Raw genomic sequence first — 22,563 nt, 5'->3', positions numbered from 1 at the left:
GAATATGGTTTTTATTTACTTTGGTTTAATCATTTTATTTGATTTTTTAGATGACGTGTTGATTTTTTATTGGAGGCCGTAAAATAAAGAGTTTACATATCGATAAAAGGTTTTTCATGTTGAATATAACTATTGTGAGTCATGCTCTCCAAATATAAAGAGCATTGGATGATTTAAAATGAATATCTTGCGTTTCAAAAGGATGTTCTTCATCTTCAACCCTTGAAAATTTAACATGACGTTCATTCGGATTTGAAGTTTTGGCAGAAAATCCAACAGCGTATTACTTTCCAAAATGTTGGCTTCTTTCCTTTTGAAGAATGAATCAATATATAGTTTTAAACTTTGACATGATTCATGAACTTAAAATTTTCAAGTTAAATCACGAAATAAGTCAAATTAATTTTCAACTTAAAATTATCAAAGCTTATAAACATTAAACAACAAAATAAACAATCATACGAATATTAAAGTTTATTCAATTATTCAAATTAATAATGAAATTAAATTAATGTTTATTTTACAGCTATATTGACATATTAGGTAAAGTTTATGACCGAACTGCATCTTAATCCTAAATTCCTTACTTATACCATCTTAAAAGTCACCACCGATTGCGAGATGCATAGTAATACAAAACCAAATTTTCAATTAATTTTTTGAAGACTTAAAAAAATAAGAGAGTAAAATACCGTATTCTGAAAAGGCTAATCTCCATTAAGAAAAGAAGAAATATTTTCAAATCAATCCATTGATGACAATAATTTTTTTAAAATAAGTCAATCCATTCAATCAATATCAATTTTAACTAACAGCTAGTAACTAACAGCCATGAAGAACAATATAATATAATAGTAATTCATGTTTCAAACTTTCCAATTAAATATTTAAATTCTAATAACCTTAAATTTTCCACTTAGATTAGGAATCGAGCTTAGAAAACTAACATCAAAAGTGTAACTTGTGTTGAGTGATTTTTTTTTTTTTTTTTTTTTTTTTGAGAATAAGATCATGGTCACTTTATTGAATCAATCAGAAGGAGGAGTAAACCGCTCCTCCACAATAATATCATGAATACATTCCGGGTAACCATCTCTCCACGTTCTCCCCATATTTTCCTTTACAGCCATTCGGGCCATGACATGAGCAGCGTTATTAGCTGCACGTCCCACTGCTTGAGCTGACCATTGGGGAAAAGCTTCCAACAAAATCTTCATATCTGCAATCTGATGGCCTATCTTGCTCCAATTAGATTCGGCATGGGTAAGAGCATCCACAACTATCTTCGCATCGCCTTTGAGCACAATGTGACTCAACTCCAGTTCTCTCCCGAAGATTAACGCTTGGACTCCTGCCCATGCTTCTACAACCAGAGGGTCAGTGAACCCCGTCTTTATTATGCATCTCACAGCCACTACTTCCCCGTCTGAATTTCGGATTACCACCCCCATCCCAGCTATGCCGCGCTTCGGACATAAGGCCGCATCCCAATTCAATTTCCAAACACCCCGATCTGGAGCCTCCCACCTGGGAGTGGTTTCCACTCTGAGTTGACAAGGTTCGATAGCATTAATCTTAGTATACTCCAGATGGAAAGAAAGAACTTGTTGGACCAAAACAGTAGGGTGAGTGAAGGGTCCCCCATGCACAACCTCGTTCCGTCAGAACCATAAACGTTTAGCCAGTCCCACGAAAAAACATATTTCCTCCTCATTACAATTAATAAAAATTTCCTCCACTAGCTGACGAAATGTTGGACCGCTCCATGAGTATTTCTGGAATTTCTTCAGACTCCCACCGCATGCATCCCGTGCCGCAGGGCAGTCCCACAATGCATGAAGGCAGGTTTCATCTTCTATAAAACATAAAGGACATGAGGCATCAGGGAGGATCTTGCGTTGAAACAAACATCTCTTCGTCGGAAGGATCTCATGGCAGACTCTCCAAAGAAAATTCTTTTCTGCATTGGGTATTTTTAATTTCCATATCAGGCCCCATACCCCCTATCTGCCATGGGTTTCGAGCAGGAGCCATTATTCTGTGTTAAGAAATATAAAAACAAATTAAATTGTAGACATGATTTTGGGTCAATTAATAACACTTATCCGTCAATTTCAATAATCTAAAATAAAAAAACAACTTAACCTTAGGGTTCCTACCAAATTTGGACCACTTTATGAAAAAAAAAAAAAAAAAAAAAACACATTGCCACTCGTCACTCACTCCAACAAGGCAACAACTGCTGCCCATGTGCCCACAACTCCCAAACTCCCTAAAAAGCCAAACTAATCTAGTAAGTAGTAATATCTCTCTTTCACTTTCTCTCTCTCTTACTTTTCCACTTTCTCTCCTGCAGGTGTGGTGCCGCTCTTGCCTCTTTCTCTGTTTGTTTTTTTTTCTTCTTATTTTTCAGTTTCTCTATATGACTAACAGCAATTTTTTTAAAAAAAAATCTTTGGGGTACTGCAGCACCCCGTGCTCCGCCATTGGTGTGAGTTGTCCAACAACTCTTGAATTAGACGCGTTCAGATACTTGTCTTAGAAAGCTAAAAGTTAACCATAACTTTGATACTATTTGTTGAAAATATAATCGATTATGGAGTTTTACTAAGAACATATTAATATATATATATATATATATATATTGAACACCACTTTAGTTCAAAAGCTAATAAACTTAAGTCCACTTTTATATATATATATATATATATATATATATATATTGCTTTTTTAATATGAGACTCAATACTTACTAATGCACTTACAACACACATTACATAGATAAAGGCTAAAGATATCTCTTAGCCTAGTGGCTATAGAATGAAGATTGCACAAAAATAACGCTAACACTAACAAATAAGACAAATATCAAAATATATCATGTAACACTTCGTTCCAAGTAAGTGGGATGTATTATTTGCTTTGGGCTTCAACTTGCACGGTTTTGTTATTAAGTTTACCCCAAAAAACCTCGTATATATCATTTAAAGAAAGCATACTCTATATAAGTACATAATCTTTCTCACTCAAACAATGTGAGATGCCACAAATCATCTACACCTTTATTACATTCACCAATTACAAAGTGTTAGGCAGAAAATACTCCTAATGGGTCCCACTCCATTTCACACCTATTTACAATATGTCACCACTCACTCACTTAATAACACATATACATCTTACTTTGATTCTCTTAAATAGAAGGTGAGAGGACAAGAATGGTCTATCTCCTTCCTCCACACAAGGCCTCTATAGCAAAAACCAAGAGAGAGATACCCGTCTCTCCCTCTCTCACCTCTCTCACGTCTCTTTCTCTGTCGACCCTCACTCCCTCTCATTTCTCACATACCGCACTCAACACATACTAGTTCATAGATAATTAGAGGCAAATTTTCATTATATTTTTTATTCACGAATAAACGTACTAACTTAAGTATCAAACCCTTTGACCTTATTTTTATTTTGCAAAAACTTTATTACAGTACAAGAGGTTTTTTACGGCTCAACCATAAAAAAAAAAAAAAAAAATTAAAAAAAAAAACTGAATAGCAAAGTCTTGTACCAATTAAAAAACGCACGACACAAAAGAATATATTGAAAGTCTCCAACAACTTGATCTCTGTTATCACCATAACCTGGAAAACAACTTTGATTTATCCGTTAATTATGGACATGTGCGTCTATTGGTTGTGACTCAGCTTCGCTAGACGCCAGCTGTCATCAAGATGACATCAGCTGAGGCCCAGCCTGACTACTTTTGTTCATATACGTGATGGACAAAGTTCTCTCAGGCTTCATTTGTGGTCCCAAAAAGTATATATTCATCAAGATGACATTAGCTATGACATCAGCTGAGGCCCAACCTGACTCCTTTTGTTCATAATTGGCCCTGTTTGTCAATGGCCCAGGGCTGGCATTGTACCAGGGCCGGCCTCAATCTAAAAAATAAAAAATTTCACCTTAAAATTAATCATAATATTTTTATTTTTATACTAAATCAATCATTTTTTTTTATTATTTAAATAAAAAAATTATTACACAACAAATTTTTTACATTTTTTCATATAAAATATATTTTTTCACTTTTCTTTACAAAACTTTTTCACTAAAACCAATTAAACACATATTCCTAAAAAAGTATGCTACAGTGCCAGCGCCAGCTCTTTCGCAAACACTGCCAATGTTCATATATGTGATAGACAATTCTCTCAAGCTTCATTTGTGGTCCCAAAAAGTATATATATATATATATATATATATATATATATATGAGAAATGTTATGTGTTTTTTTGGTATTTTTTTAATTGTAATGTAGCTTTTAAAATTATTGTTCAATTTGAAATTATCATTATTGACTTTTAATCTTTTAGTAATTTTAAATGTCACATTACAGTTAAAAAAACACCATAAGAATACTTAGTATTTTCCAATATATATATATTTTGTACTTTTTAGTACTAATTAATGAAAAACATTTTTTTTTTTTTAAAAAAAAAAAAAAAATTATAATGAGCTTTTTATTCTCAAATCTAAAACCACTCCGGAGCTCAAATTTTTTATGTTGTGAATAAAACTTGATTTTTATAAGGTAATATAATTAAATTAAAATATAAAGAAATATTTGTAATTTTTCGTAAGTACACAACAAACACTGAAAAAGTAATTTTCTTCAAAAAATAATTTTTCATTGACTGACTTGTATTTGGGTCTTTTAAAAAATGCCAAGAAAAAGACACAGCTAATTGCGCGTGATAGCTAGAGATAAAAACAGAGAAAAAGATGTGCGACAGCGAGAGGGAGAAAAATGAGTCAAATAGACCCTTTTTCTTTTTTTCTAATTTCCATTAGTTTCGTCTTCAATTTTTTTTTTTTTTTTTAAATAAATCTTTTTGGGTAACAGAAGTTCATGAATTAACGTACACATCACGCCAAGATCGAGGTCAACATATAAAAGAATTTTGGTTACATTAATGTATGGCCAGACCAGCCACTCCTGCCCGCGAGTTATTGTCTTTGATTAATTTGACATTTAAGTTGATAAAATCTCTTAAAAGAATAAATTTTCACCTCAATATTTTAGATTTGATATAAAAACGAGTTTAAGACATTATAAACAAGTTTTGAGAAATTAGAAACTGATTTTAGACATTAAAAAATGGTTTTGAGGCGAGTTAGGGTCACGACCTGCGGGTTTTGTCGTGGGTCACGACAGCCACACAAGACCCACGCCGTGGGTCTGGTCTATGCGGGTTCAAGGGTGTGGGTCTAGCCAAACCTTGTTGTGGGTGGGTGGGTTGGGGTGGCTTTGATTAATTTGGTGTATTTGTGCTCTTTTTTTTTTTTTTTTTTTTTTTTTTACATTTTTCTTTGAGGGATGATGTGTCGATTGGTAAGTAGGTACAGTAAAAAAGGTGATTTGCATTTCGTCCGGACCATAGGGGCCCTGTACATTAATTTAGACGTTGAAGTTCATTGTCTAGCTGATTAGCAACTTGGCATGATGTTTTTGACTTAGTAGAGCACTTGGATTCATACTAGTCTATTTATTTTTTATTTTTCCATTTAATCTGTCCTCTAAGAAATTTAAATTTCTTTAATGTCTTATTCATAATTTTTTTTTTTTTTTAAAAAATGTTGCTTCAGTATCTTCTCTATTTTTGGCAGTCAATCATAGGATGATAAACTTCATTTTTATTTCTTTCAGTCTATCATATATAGTATTTATCTTCAATTATGGTCCATTGATTCGATGAAAATTTCTTAATAATGTTCAACGTAAAAATCCTAAGGAGCTATACCTACCGGCGACATACTCTAGAGTGTTTGTTGAGTTTGAATCTTGACTCTATTATTTACCCTTATTTCAATTAAATAATATTCTATAGATTTTACATATTAAAATGGAGTTTGAGTTCACACATGAGGGATAATGTTAAAGTTTTGATTAAATGATTAAATTACCTATTTGTATTAGCTTAAACTTTTAACATAAGTGATAATTTAATTAAAACTTTTAATTTTGTTTGTAGGGCTAAAAAGAAAAACAAAAGAGTTTATATATATATATATATATATATATATATACCAACTGGGCAATAAAGTTAGTTTCATATTGGTAGTTGATTTTACTAATAAGAAACAATATTTAGTTAAAGTAAAGAAATATTTAGAGAGTTTAATGTTTAGATTTTGAAAAGTGGCTAGCTAAATCAACAAAATTATATTTAACTCTATTTTTAGAGTTAAATGTATAGAAATTTTGACGAGCTCAATGTGAATTGAATACTCTAATATTGTTACTAGGTCCTACGTGTCTGCCATGATTCGGCCCCACCTATGTGAACACATGCAATTGGGTCAAGATAAACACAACGCCGGCATGTTTAATTTTTTTTTTAATATTAAAAAATTTAAAAAAAAAAAAAAATTTGTCTGGCATTATATTGGGGTTTTGTTTACTATTTGGTTGTTGAGAAAATATCAGCAACCATTTTTAAAAAAAAATTATTACATAAACAGATAAACTCTTGTCCTTTAGAAAAAAAAGGGACGTCAAAAAAAATTAAAAAATGATCGAGGCACAACTTAAACTCAACTTTGGCTCAACTTTTCTCTTAAGTTTAGAAAAAAAAAAAAAAAAAAAAAAACTGCCTGTGGAGGAGAGAGAGAGCCTTAAACTAGAGAGAGAGAGAGAAATTTTGGTCTAAAAGTTAAGTCAAAGTTGGGTTTAAGTTGTGTCTGTATTATACCTTAAAAACTTTTCGGCCCTACCGTACGCGACCTACGAAAAATGACATGAAAAAAAAGTTTCACTGTTCACTTCATTTAAAAAACAACGTGAATTAGTTTTTTTTTTTTTTTTTTAATTTCTAGTGGATTATTATACCCTCTATCCTATAAATAGGAGTCCATTGTAAGCAGGTAAATTTTTGGCACTGTTTGCCAAAGGATCGGACTAGATTGGACCCAAAGACCTAGAAGATTCATTTCAAAATCAATTATAACATTTTTAATTTTTATATTACATCAATCACTTTTTATTACCTTTCAAATAAAAAAATCACTACAAAATTTTTATTTTTATTTTTTTCATACAAAACATTTTTTCTATTTTTCTTACATCAACCAAATTTGCTACAGCTTCGTCCACTCTTTTTTTTCAAGTCCTTTTGCCAAACACACTAACTATTCTTCCTAATCACTTTCCACTCCCTTCAAGAATACTCCACCAACTAAAGCATCGGAGTGCTACTCGCTAATACTTCTGGCGAATCACCTTTGCCTATTACTTTTCTCTCTCTTGGTAGATTTTTTTAGCTAGACTACCAGTTTGCGGTCAACTATCGTAACATCACTTAAGTTGCTTCAAACAAGGAGCAGCCCTTCCAACAAGGCATATATTCATATGTCGCTACTATTGACCACTCATTAGCACGAACGTTCAAATGTCGCTGTTAATAGTTTATGGTTTTCCACCACGACCTGCAAAGGAAAAAAAAATTCCTGCTAAGTTATTAGCAGGAACTTATTAGCGTCAACCAAAAAGTTGACACTAATATCAATTTTTTACTCTTTTGCATCTAATATTAGCAGCGACACAAATTCCAACTAATGAAACCCTTATTAGTGGCGACTTTAATGTCGCCAGTAATCATCTGGACGCTAATGAGCCAAATGCTTGTTGTCCCTAATAGGTTTATTTAATTAATGTGTGTTATCCTATATATGCATATGGATGAAGGCTCCATTTGAGAAAAAGGAAAAATGATGGAATTAACTAATCAAAAATCATACTGAAGGCAATGCGATGACCTTCTCCATCACATTATCGTTTGGTAAAGGTTTGGCAAAGGTACAAAAATCCCACTTTTTTATTTTTATTTTTCTAACATTCTTACTTTTTATATCACATCAATCACTTTTTATTACTATTTCAATTAAAAAATTAGTACAAAACAAAATTATTTCAGTTTTCCATATCAAATATTCTTACTTTTTTCACTTTAAAAAAAAAAAAAAAAAAAAAAAAAAAATTCTTACTTTTTTTTACATTAATCAATTTTTGCTACAATATCAAACCAACACCACAATAAAATCGTTTATCAAACACGAACCCAAAATGTGCTTGCTTTTCAAAATTGTAAATTCTTGAAGCATAAAAATACTACTCCTTGAGACACATGAAAACACATATATTAATTTCTCAAAAACCGGCGCCGACTTTCATTGTCACTTGTCACTTGTCAAGAATTTTTGACGCTATGAAATTCTTTGATCAATTAAAATTAAAATTAGAATAAAAGTCAGATTTGTTTTTCTTCGATACTGTTTTAAAAGATAGAATAAGAAACATTGAATCCTCGTCAATTTCATACATGTAAATTTATTATTGAATTTGTGAAATTCAATAAATTTTCAATTATATTGTTTGTTCAATAATTTTCATGGATAACGGTACATGTAGACAGGTCTATTCAATGGACCCTTGCATTTGAAATTTGGGCATGGGTCTGCGGATTTGGATCATTATGCATGTGATACAACTAAGCTGGAAAAAAGGATTCCTATCATTTGTTTATATTCTTGTTATTTTTTTATTTAAATTTATTGTTGGGAAACTCACCCCATTTTTGTTTTTAGGATCGTTCACTCCTTCTTTGTAGGAGCGGAAAAGATCCTCTCCCTGTAACCATTTTCCCTATTCAATTAAAAAAAAAAAAAAAAAAAAGGACATGCATTGAAAGGATTTGGATCTCTCGATCGACCGTTCTCCAAACAGTCCCTACAAATTTCGTTGTCTTGAAATTTCACTTCAATATGTCCAACACTTTTTTCTAATTCAAATGAACGGCGCGCCCAGAACCAACGTCATGATAATCCATTGTGAAATGAGAAGGTGTGACGTGCGAGGTAGGGACTGGTCATGCCATTTATGGTGATTATTATTGTTAAAGGGGAATGCTAGGTATAATTAATCTATGGATCGACCTATTGAACCACGAGGAAAGCGAGTTTGGGGAGAGTGTGAATGTGTGATGCCCATGGCATGATTCACAATATATATATTGTGGCTCCAGGATTCCGATTGAGATGTGCTGCCCTATGTCCAACACTTTTTTCTAATTCAAATGAACGGCCCAGAACCAACGTCATGATAATCCATTGTGAAATGAGAAGGTGTGACGTGCAAGGTAGGGACTGGCCACACCATTTATGGTGATTATTACTGTTAAAGGGAAATGCTAGGTAATCTAGGGATCGACCTATTAAACTACAATATTTAGTTTCATATTGGTAGTTGGTTTTACTAATTAATAAGAAACAATATTTAATTAAAGTAAAGAAATATTCAGTCAGTTTGATGTTCAGATTTTGAAAAGTGGTTACCTAAATCAACAAAATTATATTTGACTCTATTTTTAGAGTTTAGTGGAGAGAAATTTTGAAGTGCTCAATGTGAATTGAATACTCTACTGTTACTAGGTCCTACGTGTCTGCAATGATTCGGCCTCACCTATGTGAACACATGCAATTTACAAAGCCGTATTTACGGTATTTTCAAACATTTGAATCTCTTAGAACAGTTCATGTGTGATATTATAAAAAGCATACGTTGCATGCTCATGTTCACTCACACCCATTTCATAATACAATAAACTAATTACTATTGATCCTTGGCTAGCTAGCTTATCTTTAATTTGGTATCATGGATTTATCATCAGTACAATCCTCAATCCAATCTCTAGTTAATGAGATGAAGGAAAAGATGTTCTCATCAAATTGTGATCCCTACTCCTTCATTTCTCCTTCTGCTTATGACACTGCATGGCTAGCCATGATTCCAGATCCACACCAACCTTCCCAACCCATGTTCAAGAATTGCTTGGATTGGGTGCTTCACAACCAGAAGGATGAAGGCTACTGGGGAGACTCTGATTCCCATGGCATGCCCACCAATGAGTGCCTTCCTACAACTCTTGCTTGCATTGTTGCACTCAAAAAGTGGAATGTCGGGACAGTATGTGTAGAAAAAGGTACATGCATGCTGTGAAATATATATATATATATATATATATATATATATATATATCATAATATTTTTTTTTTTTCTTAATAAAAAGGCATGCGATGAAAATTCAATGTAGCTATTTTAATTGGGTTGAGAGCGGCACAGAAGAAACATAGGCAGTGAGAATCGCACAAAAGAGAAAGTGCTATCCAAGATTTAGGATAACACTTTAGTTTACTTAGTTTAGGAAACAGTACGGAAGTCTATTGCGAGAGAACTTTTTGAAAGTTTTTCCAACATTTAAAAAAGTTTTTGCCAATTACTTTTTATTTTTTATTTTTTTAACTTGATAAACTAATTGGAATTTAACTTATTTTCAATTCAGGGTTGGCATTTATTGAGGCAAACACCGAGAAGCTACTTGAAGAAATGGACAACCACGTTCCCCGCTGGTTTGCCATCGTTTTCCCAGGGATGGTTGAACTTGCACGTACAGTTGGTGTGCGGCTTGTCTTCCTCCCTGGGTCAAACGGAGTCATCTCAGAACTATTCAACACGCGGCAACAAATTCTTGAAAAGTAGGATCCTTTGTTTGTCTTTTAATTTTGTTTTGATTGGTTTATGCATGATGTTTGATAAAAACAAGAAACGTAATTAATTTGCATGATTTCTTTCGTTGTAGGGAGAAAGATGCGGAGACGTACCAAAGTTTGCCATTGTTTTCATATCTTGAAGCACTGCCTGCAGCTTATGAGATTGATGAAAATGATATAATCAAGCATTTGAGCAGCGATGGGTCTTTGTTCCAATCCCCCTCCGCCACAGCATCTGCATTTATGGCCACTGGAAACAAACACTGCGTGGCTTATCTACTATCACTTGTTCAAAGATCATGTGATGGTGGAGGTTAGAAGGCTTCTTTACCTTTATGATTTTATTAATTAAATAATTAAATTTATTATTTTTTATAAGTTTAAGTTTTGAAGATAACTGGTCGCTTAGCGCGATACCATAACTAAAAGTTATGTACAAACTTTGTCTTGGTCACCCCATTTCAATTAAATATTCTACGGTGAATGTTAAAATATTAATTAAATGATTAAATTTACTATTTTTATAAACTTAACCTTTTAAAACAAGTAGTAATTTAATATTAACTGCTAATTTCTCCTTAATTTCAATCTATTTTTCTTTTTTGTGATAAAAGTTTAATTATTTTTATGGCAGTTCCAGCAACGTATCCCATGGATGAAGAGCTCATAAAGCTTTGCATGGTCAACCAAGTATTCAGGTTGGGTCTGGCTGAGCGTTTCATCGAAGAGACGGAAAAGGTTTTGGCACAAGTTTACAGGTAACAAAACCCCACCTTCATTTATATATCCTTTGCTTAAGAAATCGATCAATCAGTTTTCCCTCCAACCTAACATATATATATATAGTGCATGAAAGAAAGATATTTGTTTTTTTTTTTTGCTTTTTTGTTTTGTTTTTGTTTTTTTGTTTTTTGTTTTTTTTTTTCTATAACTTTATTGAATAACCATTCAGGAATTACATGAATCAAGAATCATGGGCAAAACCAAGCAATTTAGTTGCAGCACAGCAAGCTCTATTTAAAGACTCGTTAGCATTTCGGCTCCTGCGCATGCATGGGTATGCTTTACCGTCGGGTATGTTAACAAACCTAGCTTTCTTATTTTCTTTCAAATGTTGTCGTGTATATATATACATAATTCAACCAAATATGCATCTTTTGCTTGTGCAGATAGCTTTTGTTGGTTCTTACAACATGAAGATATTCGAGATCAAATAGAAAACAACCATGGATACTTCTCAAGTGCAATGTTTAATGTCTATAGAGCTACAGATCTCATGTTTTCAGGAGAATACGACCTTCAGGAGGCTAGATCATTTTCAAAGAAATTACTTGAGAAAACTGTTTCAGTGGGAACTAGAGACCAAACTCATTTTATATCATCAAACTTGCCAAGATTGGTAATTCATTCATTTTATTAACATAATATATTAGGTTAATTGTGAATGTTTTAAATAGCCTTGAAAGAAAGGGAATCTCACTTAAAAAAGAAGTCAAATTAGCATTTAAAATGTCCAACACATATCAACTATTTGCTTTAAAGCAATGCTTAGATATATATACTTGTACTTGTAGTGTAAACTCTAGTACGGTGCGAATCAAAGGATGCAGACCACGTGTGTGTGTGCGCGCGCGCGCTTGCAACTGTGCATGGTAGTGATTTGTAGGGCACTAATGGCACATTGATGGCACCCTTTACCAACAATAATAGTCCAAACACTTACTCTATAGGTCTAAAATTCAGGATTTGGTTGCATTTTGCAACGTAAACAAACACTCTATTATATCATGGACAAATATTTGTTGCAACCCTTTGCATATAAATGTATTATAATCTGGTGGACGATGTCGTGAGCACCTTAACCTTAAGAGCATTTCTATTTCCCGTTTTCTATCACTTTTCTAACAAAAACAACAAAATTGAAATGAAATCTTTAAAGTGACATTTCAATGAATTGCTATATGAATCATGCACTCGCCAATACTTTTAGTTTTAAAGATAAAAGAAGAAATACCATTACGTTCTTACTGCAAATTAATTAATATGCTCTTAGATTGAGCATGAGTTGAGTCTTCCATGGTTTGCTCGACTGGATCACCTGGAACATAGGATGTGGATTGAAGAAAAGGACTCCAATGTTCTCTGGATGGGAAAGGCTTCTCTCCATAGGTATATAAACAACTGTAATTTAATATTTACTGTCCTTTCCGCAGAGAGAGAGAGAAAGAGAGAGAGAGAGAGAGAGAGAGAGATCAAAGTATTTCTACACCCACTAACAGATCTTTTGAACTCAGGTTATCACTCCCTCATAATGGTGAAATTATACTTCTTGCCATGCAAAACTATGAATTTAGGCAGTCAGTATACAAGAATGAACTTGAGGAACTGAAAAGGTATACCTATACTTTCAAAATAGATTTATTAATATATATAAATTAATGCGCAAATTTCTTCACAATCGATGTCTTTCTTTTTCGAGACAGGTGGTCCAAGGATTGGGGTCTTAGTGATATGGGATTTGGTCGAGAGAAAACTACGTATTGCTACTTTGCTATTGCCTCCAGCACTTCCTTGCCTTACAATTCTCAAATACGAATGATGGTCGCAAAGAGTGCAATAGTTATTACAGTGGCTGATGACTTCTTTGACATGGAAGGTTCTCTAATTCAGTTGAAGGATCTCACTGATGCAGTTCAAAGGTAGGTAGCAATTTTATTTTATTTTTACCCAAAAATATCGAACAACATCATTTTGCCTCTAATTAATTACTATTTCTCTCATTGAATATATATATATAACAGATGGGATGGTAAGGGTTTGAGCGGCCATAGTAAGATTATCTTTGATGCCCTTGATAATCTTGTAAGTGAAATTGCAACACAATACCTCCAACAACAAGGACGTGACATAATAAACAATCTTCAAGATCTAGTAAGCCCACACCTACAAATTCGTCAATTCTATTAAGAGTTAAATACCTAATATTCCCATAGGGTTTCATTTTTTTTTTTTTTTTTTTTTTTTAGGGTTTGATTTTTATCACAAGAAGTACCTGTGGTTTTGATAAAGACCAAATTGGTCATTCTTTCCATTGATAATTAGTTGACTTAACGGAAGTCCACGTTATTGACACGTGGACTAATTAAAATTTGACACTTGGTATAAGTGGCCAAGTCATCAGTGACGACGTGGCCATCTAATTAAATTTTTATTTTTTAAAAAAAAATTAAAAAAAAATATTTTTTTTCAAACAAAAAAAAAATTTGGGGTGGCCTGGCCATCCCCATCTGGCCGGATAGGGGTGGCTTGGCCACCCCCATACGTGGTGGCTCAGCCACCCCGATTCGGCCAGACGGCCACCCCAATTTTTTTTTTTTTTTTGAAAAAAAATAGTTTTTTAATTAAAAATAAATAAAAAATTTAATTAGGTAGCTACATCATTACTGATGACGTGACCACTTATGCTAAATGTCGAATTTTAATTTGTTTACTTGTCAATGATGTGGACTTACGTTAAGTCAACTAACGGTCAATAGACGGAATGACCAATTTAGTCTTTATCAAAACCACAGGTACCTCCTGTGATAAAAATCAAATCCTAAAAGAGAAAAAGTAAAGAAATGAAACCCTAGGGGTATTAAGTATTTAACCCTTCTATTAAATATCATATCTATTAATAAACTGACAAATAATGTCTTTTTTGTTTTGTATGAATTGAAGTGGTATGAAACGTTTGCTTCGTGGTTTACGGAATCCATGGGGGGTAAAATTGGAAGCATACCTTCAATGAAGGAGTATCTTGAAACTGGCATGACGTCGATAGCCACACACACCCTTGTTCTTCCAGCTTCATGCTTCTTGAACCCGAGTTTACCAATCTCCAAACTAAGGCCACAACAGTATGAAAGCATTACAATACTACTCATGCTTATCGCTCGTCTGTTGAATGACGTACAAAGCTACCAGGTAATTAACTTTATATATATATATATATATATATATATTTCTTCTTAGTTGGTTTGGTTCCGGCAATCTTATAGTACTATATTCTAAGGGATCTAATGACAAGTGCAAAACGACAGAAGGAAAAAGATGAAGGGAAAGTAAACTCGGTTTTGCTCTACTTACAAGAAAACCCGGAGGCAGGCATTGAAGACTCAATCGCTTTTGTGAGAGAGATACTCGATAAAAAGAAGAAAGAGTTTCTCCAACATGTTCTTATGGATGGATATAGTGATTTGCCGAAGCCATGCAAGCATCTCCATCTATCTTGTTTGAAAGTATTTCAGATGTTCTTCAACTCTACCAATCGATACGATTCCAACACAGAAATGCTTCAAGACATAAATAAAGCATTCTACCTTCCTCTTGAAGTTGGAAACTCGAAGCCTCTGAAGCCTCTTCCGCATCTTCAAACTGGAACAAAGAAGGAACATCCGACAATCAACTCCTACTTCAACCGCCCCTCCAAGCAATATTACATCATGAGCAGAAGCTTTGCAACACGACCAATTTCTTGGTCTACTTCAACAGATTATGGACCTGGGAAAATGTTTATACCGCCAAAATTTAGGTTCTGTTTCACTTAAGTCGTTACTGATCCACCCAAAGTCTGGCTGAGATGATTTCTATTTTCATTAAAATTATATATGATAGTGAAGAAGAAAGAGATTGTTTTGTACTCTAGCAAATTAAGACAATAAAAATAATTTCAGGTCCAAATGTATATTATCCGCATGTAATTTCTCAAAATAAGACTCCATTAATATGTAGTTGATGTATCAAAATTCAGTGAATGCATAATATTACTTTTGCCAGATTTTAATTTCTATCTAAATATTAATGTATGAATATAATGTGTGTGTATTTTGTTATTTTACCTAACTTTTACAGTTATACTTTAAGAAAACTTCTCAGAACTACTTAAGATTTGGAGTAATTATCTTTTGTCCCATGAATTATAGCGTCTTGGCATTTTTTTCTCATGAACTATCAACTATGACACCTGACTACAAAAAGCCCCGTTCCATCAGTCAAAGGGGTTAAAATTGACGGTCAACGGTCATGTGCAAGTCATGTATGTGTCATTTTAATTTTTTTTTCCTTCCACTTTTGCCCTCATTTTAAATTGTTTTCATGTGTTGGATTAAGGTTTAGGAGGGTATAAAAGCGTCATTTTTCCGGTCTAACACGAGGGCAAAAGTGGAAAAAAAAAATTTAATGGTACATGACTTGTACATTTTAATCCCTTTAACTGATGGAATGAGGCTTTTTGTCATAAGATGGTAATTTGATGGAATCGGGTGTCATAGTTGATAGTTCTTAAGATAAGAGAAAAGTGTCAAAAACACTTTAGTTCGTGGGGCAAAAAGCAATTACCCTTAAGATTTTGTGACAAATGAATATTGTTTGGTTGTGATTATATCTATCCTGTGGGACAGCTGTAGAACAAGCAAAACTGCATGCACAACACTTAACGTACGACAAAATACAACCAAGCTTATTTAAAGACTGTTGGTGGTTGGTGTTACACAACCAACATCACTTGCAAAAAGTTGATAAAGAAATGTCGGCAGCACTTCGATTTGTAGGGTACGTACAATTCAATATAGTGGCCGAGTCAGAATTTTTGTTCAGCCTGATTGAGATTAAAAAAAAAATTCAAAAAAATTAATCAAAAATATAAATAATAAAATAAATAAACATTTCAAGAAATTTTAATTATTATTTAAAACATATAAATGTATTTTATACTTTATTTTAGCATGCCTAGCGTTAATTTACTCATTAGAACCATTGTTGTTTTCGATGATCTTCGGTAGCTATAATTATATATTTCATACAATTAAAATATGTAACGAAAAATATATCTTTCATCAAAAGTTAATTATTAAAAAGTAATCTAAATATAAAAATATACATAGATGATTTTATTAAAAAAAAAAAAAAAAGCTAGTTACTTTGATTTGTCGACTGACTGGATTTTAAGCAAATTTAAAGAAATAATTATTGTTTGACAAATTTTTAGGGTAAAAAAAAGCATTAAATTTGACAATAGTTTCACAATTTCAATTTCATATATACTAAAGGTCCGTTTGGGATTGCGTTTAAGGAGCCTAAAAGTGCTTTTAATACTCAAAAACTCTGTTTAAAGAAAAAAATATTCGTTTGGTAAAAAAATTAAAAACGCTTTTAAGGGTTCAAAAAGCCTAAAAATGACCAAAACGCACTTTTGGCAAAAGCATAAAAATGAAGCTTTTATTTGAAAACTCTTTTTGACTTAAAAGCTCTATTTCTCAAACGCAATCTCAAACAGACTCTAATTAAGTAACCAGGGTCGGACAATGTTTACATATATAATTATAACAAAAATATGTAAACTGGACTCATAGTGATTCGTTGAAAAAAAAAAGAAAAAAAAAAGAAGCAATCGGACAACTTTTTAAAACAGTGTGTTGATAGCTTGCGAGTATTCTATTTGGAATTGCATTTGAGGTGCTTAAAAGTGTGGTTAACACTAAAAAAGTTCGTTTGAAGGAAAAAGTACTCGTTTGGTAAAAAAATTAAAAGTGCTTTTAAGGGTCTAAAAAGTTTAAAAATAGTCAAAACGCATTTTTGACAAAAGCTTAAAAATGAAACTTTTGCCAAAAAATATTTTTTAACTTAAAAACTCTATTTCTCAAACGCAATTCTAAACATGTTCTTGGGTTAAGGTAAAAACAGTGCGTTGTTAACAACAAAAATGAAACGGTGCATTTAGTAGAAGTAGTAAAAGGATATCTCACATCAGCTTCTACTTCTCGTCTAACCTAAAGCCTGAAACCCCAAAATAAAAAATAAAAATAATAATAATAATAAATCAAGACATCGCCACCTCACGCTTGAGTCATTTGCTCTGATATCTGATAACTGATGTCTGATGAGTGGCTACTGGCAATTTTGCCCTTGATGAGTGGTGGTTGAGAGGGGGGTGGTCATTTGCCCCTCTCAACCCCTCTTCCCTCTGACTCAATAATATGTCTACGACACATATCTCAATAAGGGCTAGTAGACATAAATTTCTTGCCAACTGCAATTAATTATATATATATATATATATATATATATATATATATATACCTCCTTAGTGCTCGAGTTTCTTTGTTTGGCCCTATTCGCCAGGCCCCTTCATTATAGGGGTGTCAATCTAGTTTGATTTTTTAGTTTTTGGCCAAAATTAGGGATCAGAATTGGAGTATTCCGATTATTGGTTTTGGGCAACTAGAACCGGAACCTGGTACCCGTAAAGCCTGAAACCCTAAAATAAAAAAAAAAAAAAATAATAATAAATCAAGACATCGCCACCTCACGCTTGAGTCATTTGCTCTGATATCTGATAACTGATGATTGGCTAATGGCAATTTTCCCCTTGATGAGTGGTGGTTGAGAGGGGGTGGTCATTTGATCCCTCTCAACCCCTCTTCCCTCTGACTCAATAATATGTCTACGACAAAAAATAAAAATAAAAATAATATGTCTACGACACATATCTCAATAATGGCTAGTAGACATAAATTTCTTGCCAACTGCAATTATTATATATATATATATATATATATATATATATAATAATAATAAAAAAAAATATAGGTATATCCGTTTATATATGTACCTCCTTATTGTGCTCGACTTTCTTTGTTGGGCCCTGTACGCCAGGCTCCTTCATTTTAGGGGTGTCAATTTAGTTTGATTTTTTAGTTTTTGGCTAAACTTTGGGACTGGAATTGGGATACCCCAATTTTTGGTTTTGGGCAACCGGAGCCGAAACCAGGTACCGGTAAACCGGGGTCCCGGTTACCGGCTAGTTCCAGTTTGTACTCGGTCTGGTAACTGGTTTCTTAAGAAAATTGTTTTTTTTGGCTTATTTATGTATTGAGCCTAAAATAAGCCTTTTTTTTTAATTTTTTAATATAGTTGGCCCACTTTTGAAAAAAATCTATTAGTATTTTTGTCCAAATTAACTGGGCTTTGTTGTGATTGTTCCAAAAAAAAAAAACCTAAAAAAGCCCAAAAATCCTAAAAAATCAATATTTTTGCCTAGGCGTTAGAAATAAAAATTCAATTTTTTAAAATGCCCTAAAAATCATTTTAAATTAGTTACATAAAGAAAACATTAAAAAAATAAAAACGAGTATTTAAACAAACCAACACGCACAAGAAATACCCCCTTACTACAACAATTCAAAACCCAAAAAGAAAAAATAAAACAAGTATTTAAATAATCTACCAACCAAAAGAAATATCCATTACAATAAAAATAGTTCATAAATATAAATAGTTCCTAAAAAATTATAAAAATAGTTCATAAATATAAATATATAAATAGTTCCTAATTTTTTTTAATATATATAAAAGAGGTACCCCGGTTCCCAGTAAACCGATAATAACCGCGTACCGGAACCGGGGTACCCGGTTTTTTGTTTTTCCCAATCGGAATCGAAACCGAGGTTCCCAGTTCCCGATTTTTCGGTTTTCTGGTTTCGATTTCTCGATAATTTTTGATTCCCTTACTTCATTCCCTTGTCTTGCGTTGACAAGCATTGAGAATTTTCTTGTATTTAGGGCTTTCTGAGTTTTGACACCTATATATATAAGAGTTACCCTGGTTCCCGGTAACCCGATAATAATCGGGTATCGGAACTAGAGTTCTTGGTTTTTGTTTTTTTCCAATCGGAACCGAAACCGAAACTGGGTCCCCAATTTTTCGATTTCGGTTCCGGTTTTATGATAATTTTTGACACCTCTACTTCATTCCCTTGTCTTGCTTTGACAAGCAAAGAGAATTTTCTTGTATTTAGGGCTTTCTAAGCTTTTGGTTGACAACCCCCCCCCCCCCCCCCACCTTTTTTTTTTTTTTTGTCTATTGAGGCAACATGAATGGTCTTCTTTGTAACTGGTAGATAGGGGTGGGAGTCGGAAAATTCAGTTACGAAAATGGAGTTTTTGCATTTCACATCGCCATTGTCAATAAAGTCGAAATTGTCACTGACTTATTATGCCAACTTTTTGTTTCATTACCAAATGGCGGTTAGTAATGTCGATAAGCAAAGAAATGGAAAATTGGTTAGCAAAGTCAGTCAGTAAAGTTAGTTTGGTTAGAAAATGTTATTTCACCTACCGAACTGAGTTTGTTGAGAATAGAAAAAGTCTACCGCCTACTGGCCATCGATTAAGCGGTGTCAGTAGGTGTCGATCGGTTCTCAGTTGATAGGCGGTTAATTTGCCCACCCTTATTGGTAGCTTTTTTGTTGTCCCCCTCATTCCCTTGTCTTAGACTATCATGTGGACCGCCAATGTGGACAATCTCGTGACTGTCTATATTTTAGTAGTTGACGTGGTAAAAGTCACGTAGATTGTCGCATCAGCTTGTAAGGAACTTGTAGTAAAAATTAGGGAAAACTTCACAAAGCCTCCTTGAATTTATATGCATTTTGACATGACCCTCCCAAAATTAAAAAACTCTCAATTTCACCACTTGAGGCTATGAAAAATACCCAAATACCCGCAAATTTTTTTAAAAAAATTTGAGTCACAAGGTGAACCAACCATGGGTCACCTTGTGACCCATTGCCATGGGTCTAGTCGTGTGGGTCACTTGTTGACCCACGACGCTGTCACGACCACACCCAACAATAGGTCACCCATGACCCACGATAGGGTCATGACTAGGTTGTGGCTAGACCCAGTTGTGGGTCACTTTTTTTTCTTTCTTTTTTTTTTTTTTTTGTTTTTTGTTAAAAAAAAAACAAAATTTAATTTGAAATTAAGGGTAAATGTAAAATTTTATAAAAGTTTGAAGGGGTATAAAAAGTTATTTCATCGGATTTACCGCCTGTTTTAATGTCAAACCCTAACGGAGGGGGAATATTGCATCAAATTGAAAGTTCGATAAGTGAAATTGAGTTTTTATATTTTAAGAGAAGAAAAGTCATGTCAAAACGCGTAGAAATTCAGGCTTTGAAAAGTTTTCCCTAAAAACTAAATTGTTTAATAAGGAGTTTCTTAAATAACCCAAATTGATAGATGGCATGCGAATATACAAAACCACGGTTGGACATGGAGTTGAGTTCTAAACACATTTTCCCCATCAATTGTATATGAAGCCTTTTAGTTGGGAAAATGGATATTTGAAATGGTAAGGAGCCATTTAGGCAAAAAGGTGTAAAAATTGAAAAAAAAAAACAAAAAACAAAAACAAAAACAAAATTGTCCCCATCTTTTAAAAGAATGACTATTTTGTCCCACCATACTTTTCAAAATTGGGTAGACAAACCTGAGGTACAATTGAACTTGTGATCTTTTCTTGAAATGTTTTCGTCACAAAATTTGATCGAGAATCTCATAAATGCTTCAGGATAAGCACACCATAGTTACATCTTTAGGTTGCTTCTCGATTACTTTAACGAGCAAATTATGTCCCCAATTTGGCAAGTGTTATTTTATTATGAGTAAAATCTACTTAACTCCTTCAAACTACCATCTCAATGATAATTTGCCTTCCAAATTATCAATTGCAACAATTTACCTCCCAAACTACCAAAACAATGACAATGTACTCTCAATTTTAACAGAATGACAAAATTACCCTTACTAAAATAAAAACAGAAGTACTAAAATTTAATTTAATTTTTTCAAAATTTTAAGGGTATTTTTGTCTTATTGAGAATTCTATAGGGGTAATTTCGTCATTTTGCTGGCATTGAGGGGTACATCGTCATTGTTTTTGTAGTTTGGGGGTAAATTGTCGTAATTGATAGTTTGGAGGGTAGATTGTCATTAAGGTGGTAGTTTGAAGGGGTTAAGTGGACTTTACCCTTTATTTTATTTTATTTCCAATGCAAATTGGGAAAAAATATTACATGAGATCAAAATACCAAAAATAAAATGTGGGTCTCCAATAACAAATCCAAAACGAAAATAACAATGCAAAAAATACAACAAAATAGTAAGAAATAACTCAAAAATGACTTGATCCTCTCTGAAGAGCCGCTGAAAGCAATATCTAAAGCAAAGCCAACGAGCACAAAAATGTACACGAACCTCAAAAGGTCCCTTAACCTAGTAAGTGTTATTTAGATGTTCTAATGATCATGTTGATATTCATATTGTTGCATGCCAGGATTTGAAGAGTGACATTCCATACATTTTATAGTGAGAGAATTGGTATAATTCAAAGAAAAAGCTAGCCACATCTACGTTATTACTCTGAAAAGACTAGTTTAGTTGCAATTGAAGTTCCATAGAACGCTTGTAAAGGTCAATTTTAACTACTACGGTACTCATAATCCACCCACTCAATGTAAACAATTCATCTTCCTAACATGTGACTAACTTTCTAAGATGTCACGGTTTGTTCAATTGTAGGGAAGGATTAAAGCAAGAGTTGGCCTAATTGATCACATCATACTCATTAATAATATCTATTAGAACTGTTATCATGGCCATTACACTAACTACGTCAAAGCCTACTTTGTTTAGGTATCATGTAGATATTGCTGTGAAATCTATAAGAGGTTGACTCAAGTGGTAAGAGCATTGGTCTTTGTGGTAGTCCCATAAAGTCCAAGGTTCGAATCTTATTGGGTGCAAATAATTCCTTGGGCCAGCCTGCCGACCAAACCGGAATATTACCCTATTCGTGTGGAAGGGGCGCTTATACAGGTCTAAGATTTACCTAAGATGGGTAGTACACGAAATTGCCCAGATTTGGAGGGGTTCCCTGAAAAGAACTTTCTATCTTAGCATTTCCAAAACAGCTCGAGTTTTTAATCTTTGTCCATCACTTAATTCGCCCTATAACCCACTAAAATTTAACATGCATGCCTCGATACACAGCTTGAATCTCAAACTTCACATTTTTATAAAAAATTAAATGATATTTGATGTATCTTCCAAGACTAATCAAGTAAAATGCAAGTAGG

The 22,563-nt window shown here is 33.2% G+C and overlaps 2 protein-coding genes across 2 annotated transcripts; one reads left to right on the top strand and one right to left on the bottom strand.

Moving 5' to 3' along the window:
• Positions 1–1,028: 1,028 nt before the first annotated feature.
• LOC148589894 (uncharacterized) lies at positions 1,029–1,714 on the bottom strand. The gene is made up of 2 exons (XM_088515590.1): positions 1,653–1,714; positions 1,029–1,545 (listed from the first exon to the last, which is right to left on the bottom strand). The coding sequence occupies exons 1-2, from the start codon at positions 1,712–1,714 to the stop codon at positions 1,029–1,031; spliced, it is 579 nt and encodes a 192-aa protein (XP_088371716.1).
• Positions 1,715–9,707: 7,993 nt separating this feature from the next.
• LOC132168887 (S-linalool synthase-like) lies at positions 9,708–15,212 on the top strand. Its single transcript, XM_059579969.2, has 12 exons — positions 9,708–10,035; positions 10,396–10,588; positions 10,693–10,916; positions 11,238–11,361; positions 11,556–11,677; positions 11,773–12,002; positions 12,657–12,772; positions 12,898–12,996; positions 13,087–13,302; positions 13,405–13,534; positions 14,324–14,569; positions 14,686–15,212. Exons 1-12 carry the CDS (start codon positions 9,708–9,710, stop codon positions 15,190–15,192), a joined length of 2,535 nt encoding a protein of 844 aa, XP_059435952.2. The 3' UTR covers positions 15,193–15,212.
• Positions 15,213–22,563: the final 7,351 nt, after the last annotated feature.

The sequence above is a fragment of the Corylus avellana genome, chromosome 1, assembly GCF_965113065.1.
Source record: "Corylus avellana chromosome 1, dhCorAvel1.hap1.2, whole genome shotgun sequence".
Classification (NCBI taxonomy): Eukaryota; Viridiplantae; Streptophyta; class Magnoliopsida; order Fagales; family Betulaceae; genus Corylus; species Corylus avellana.
The sequence above is the reverse complement of the archived record's forward strand: the minus strand, read 5'-3'. Positions and strand labels throughout refer to the sequence as shown.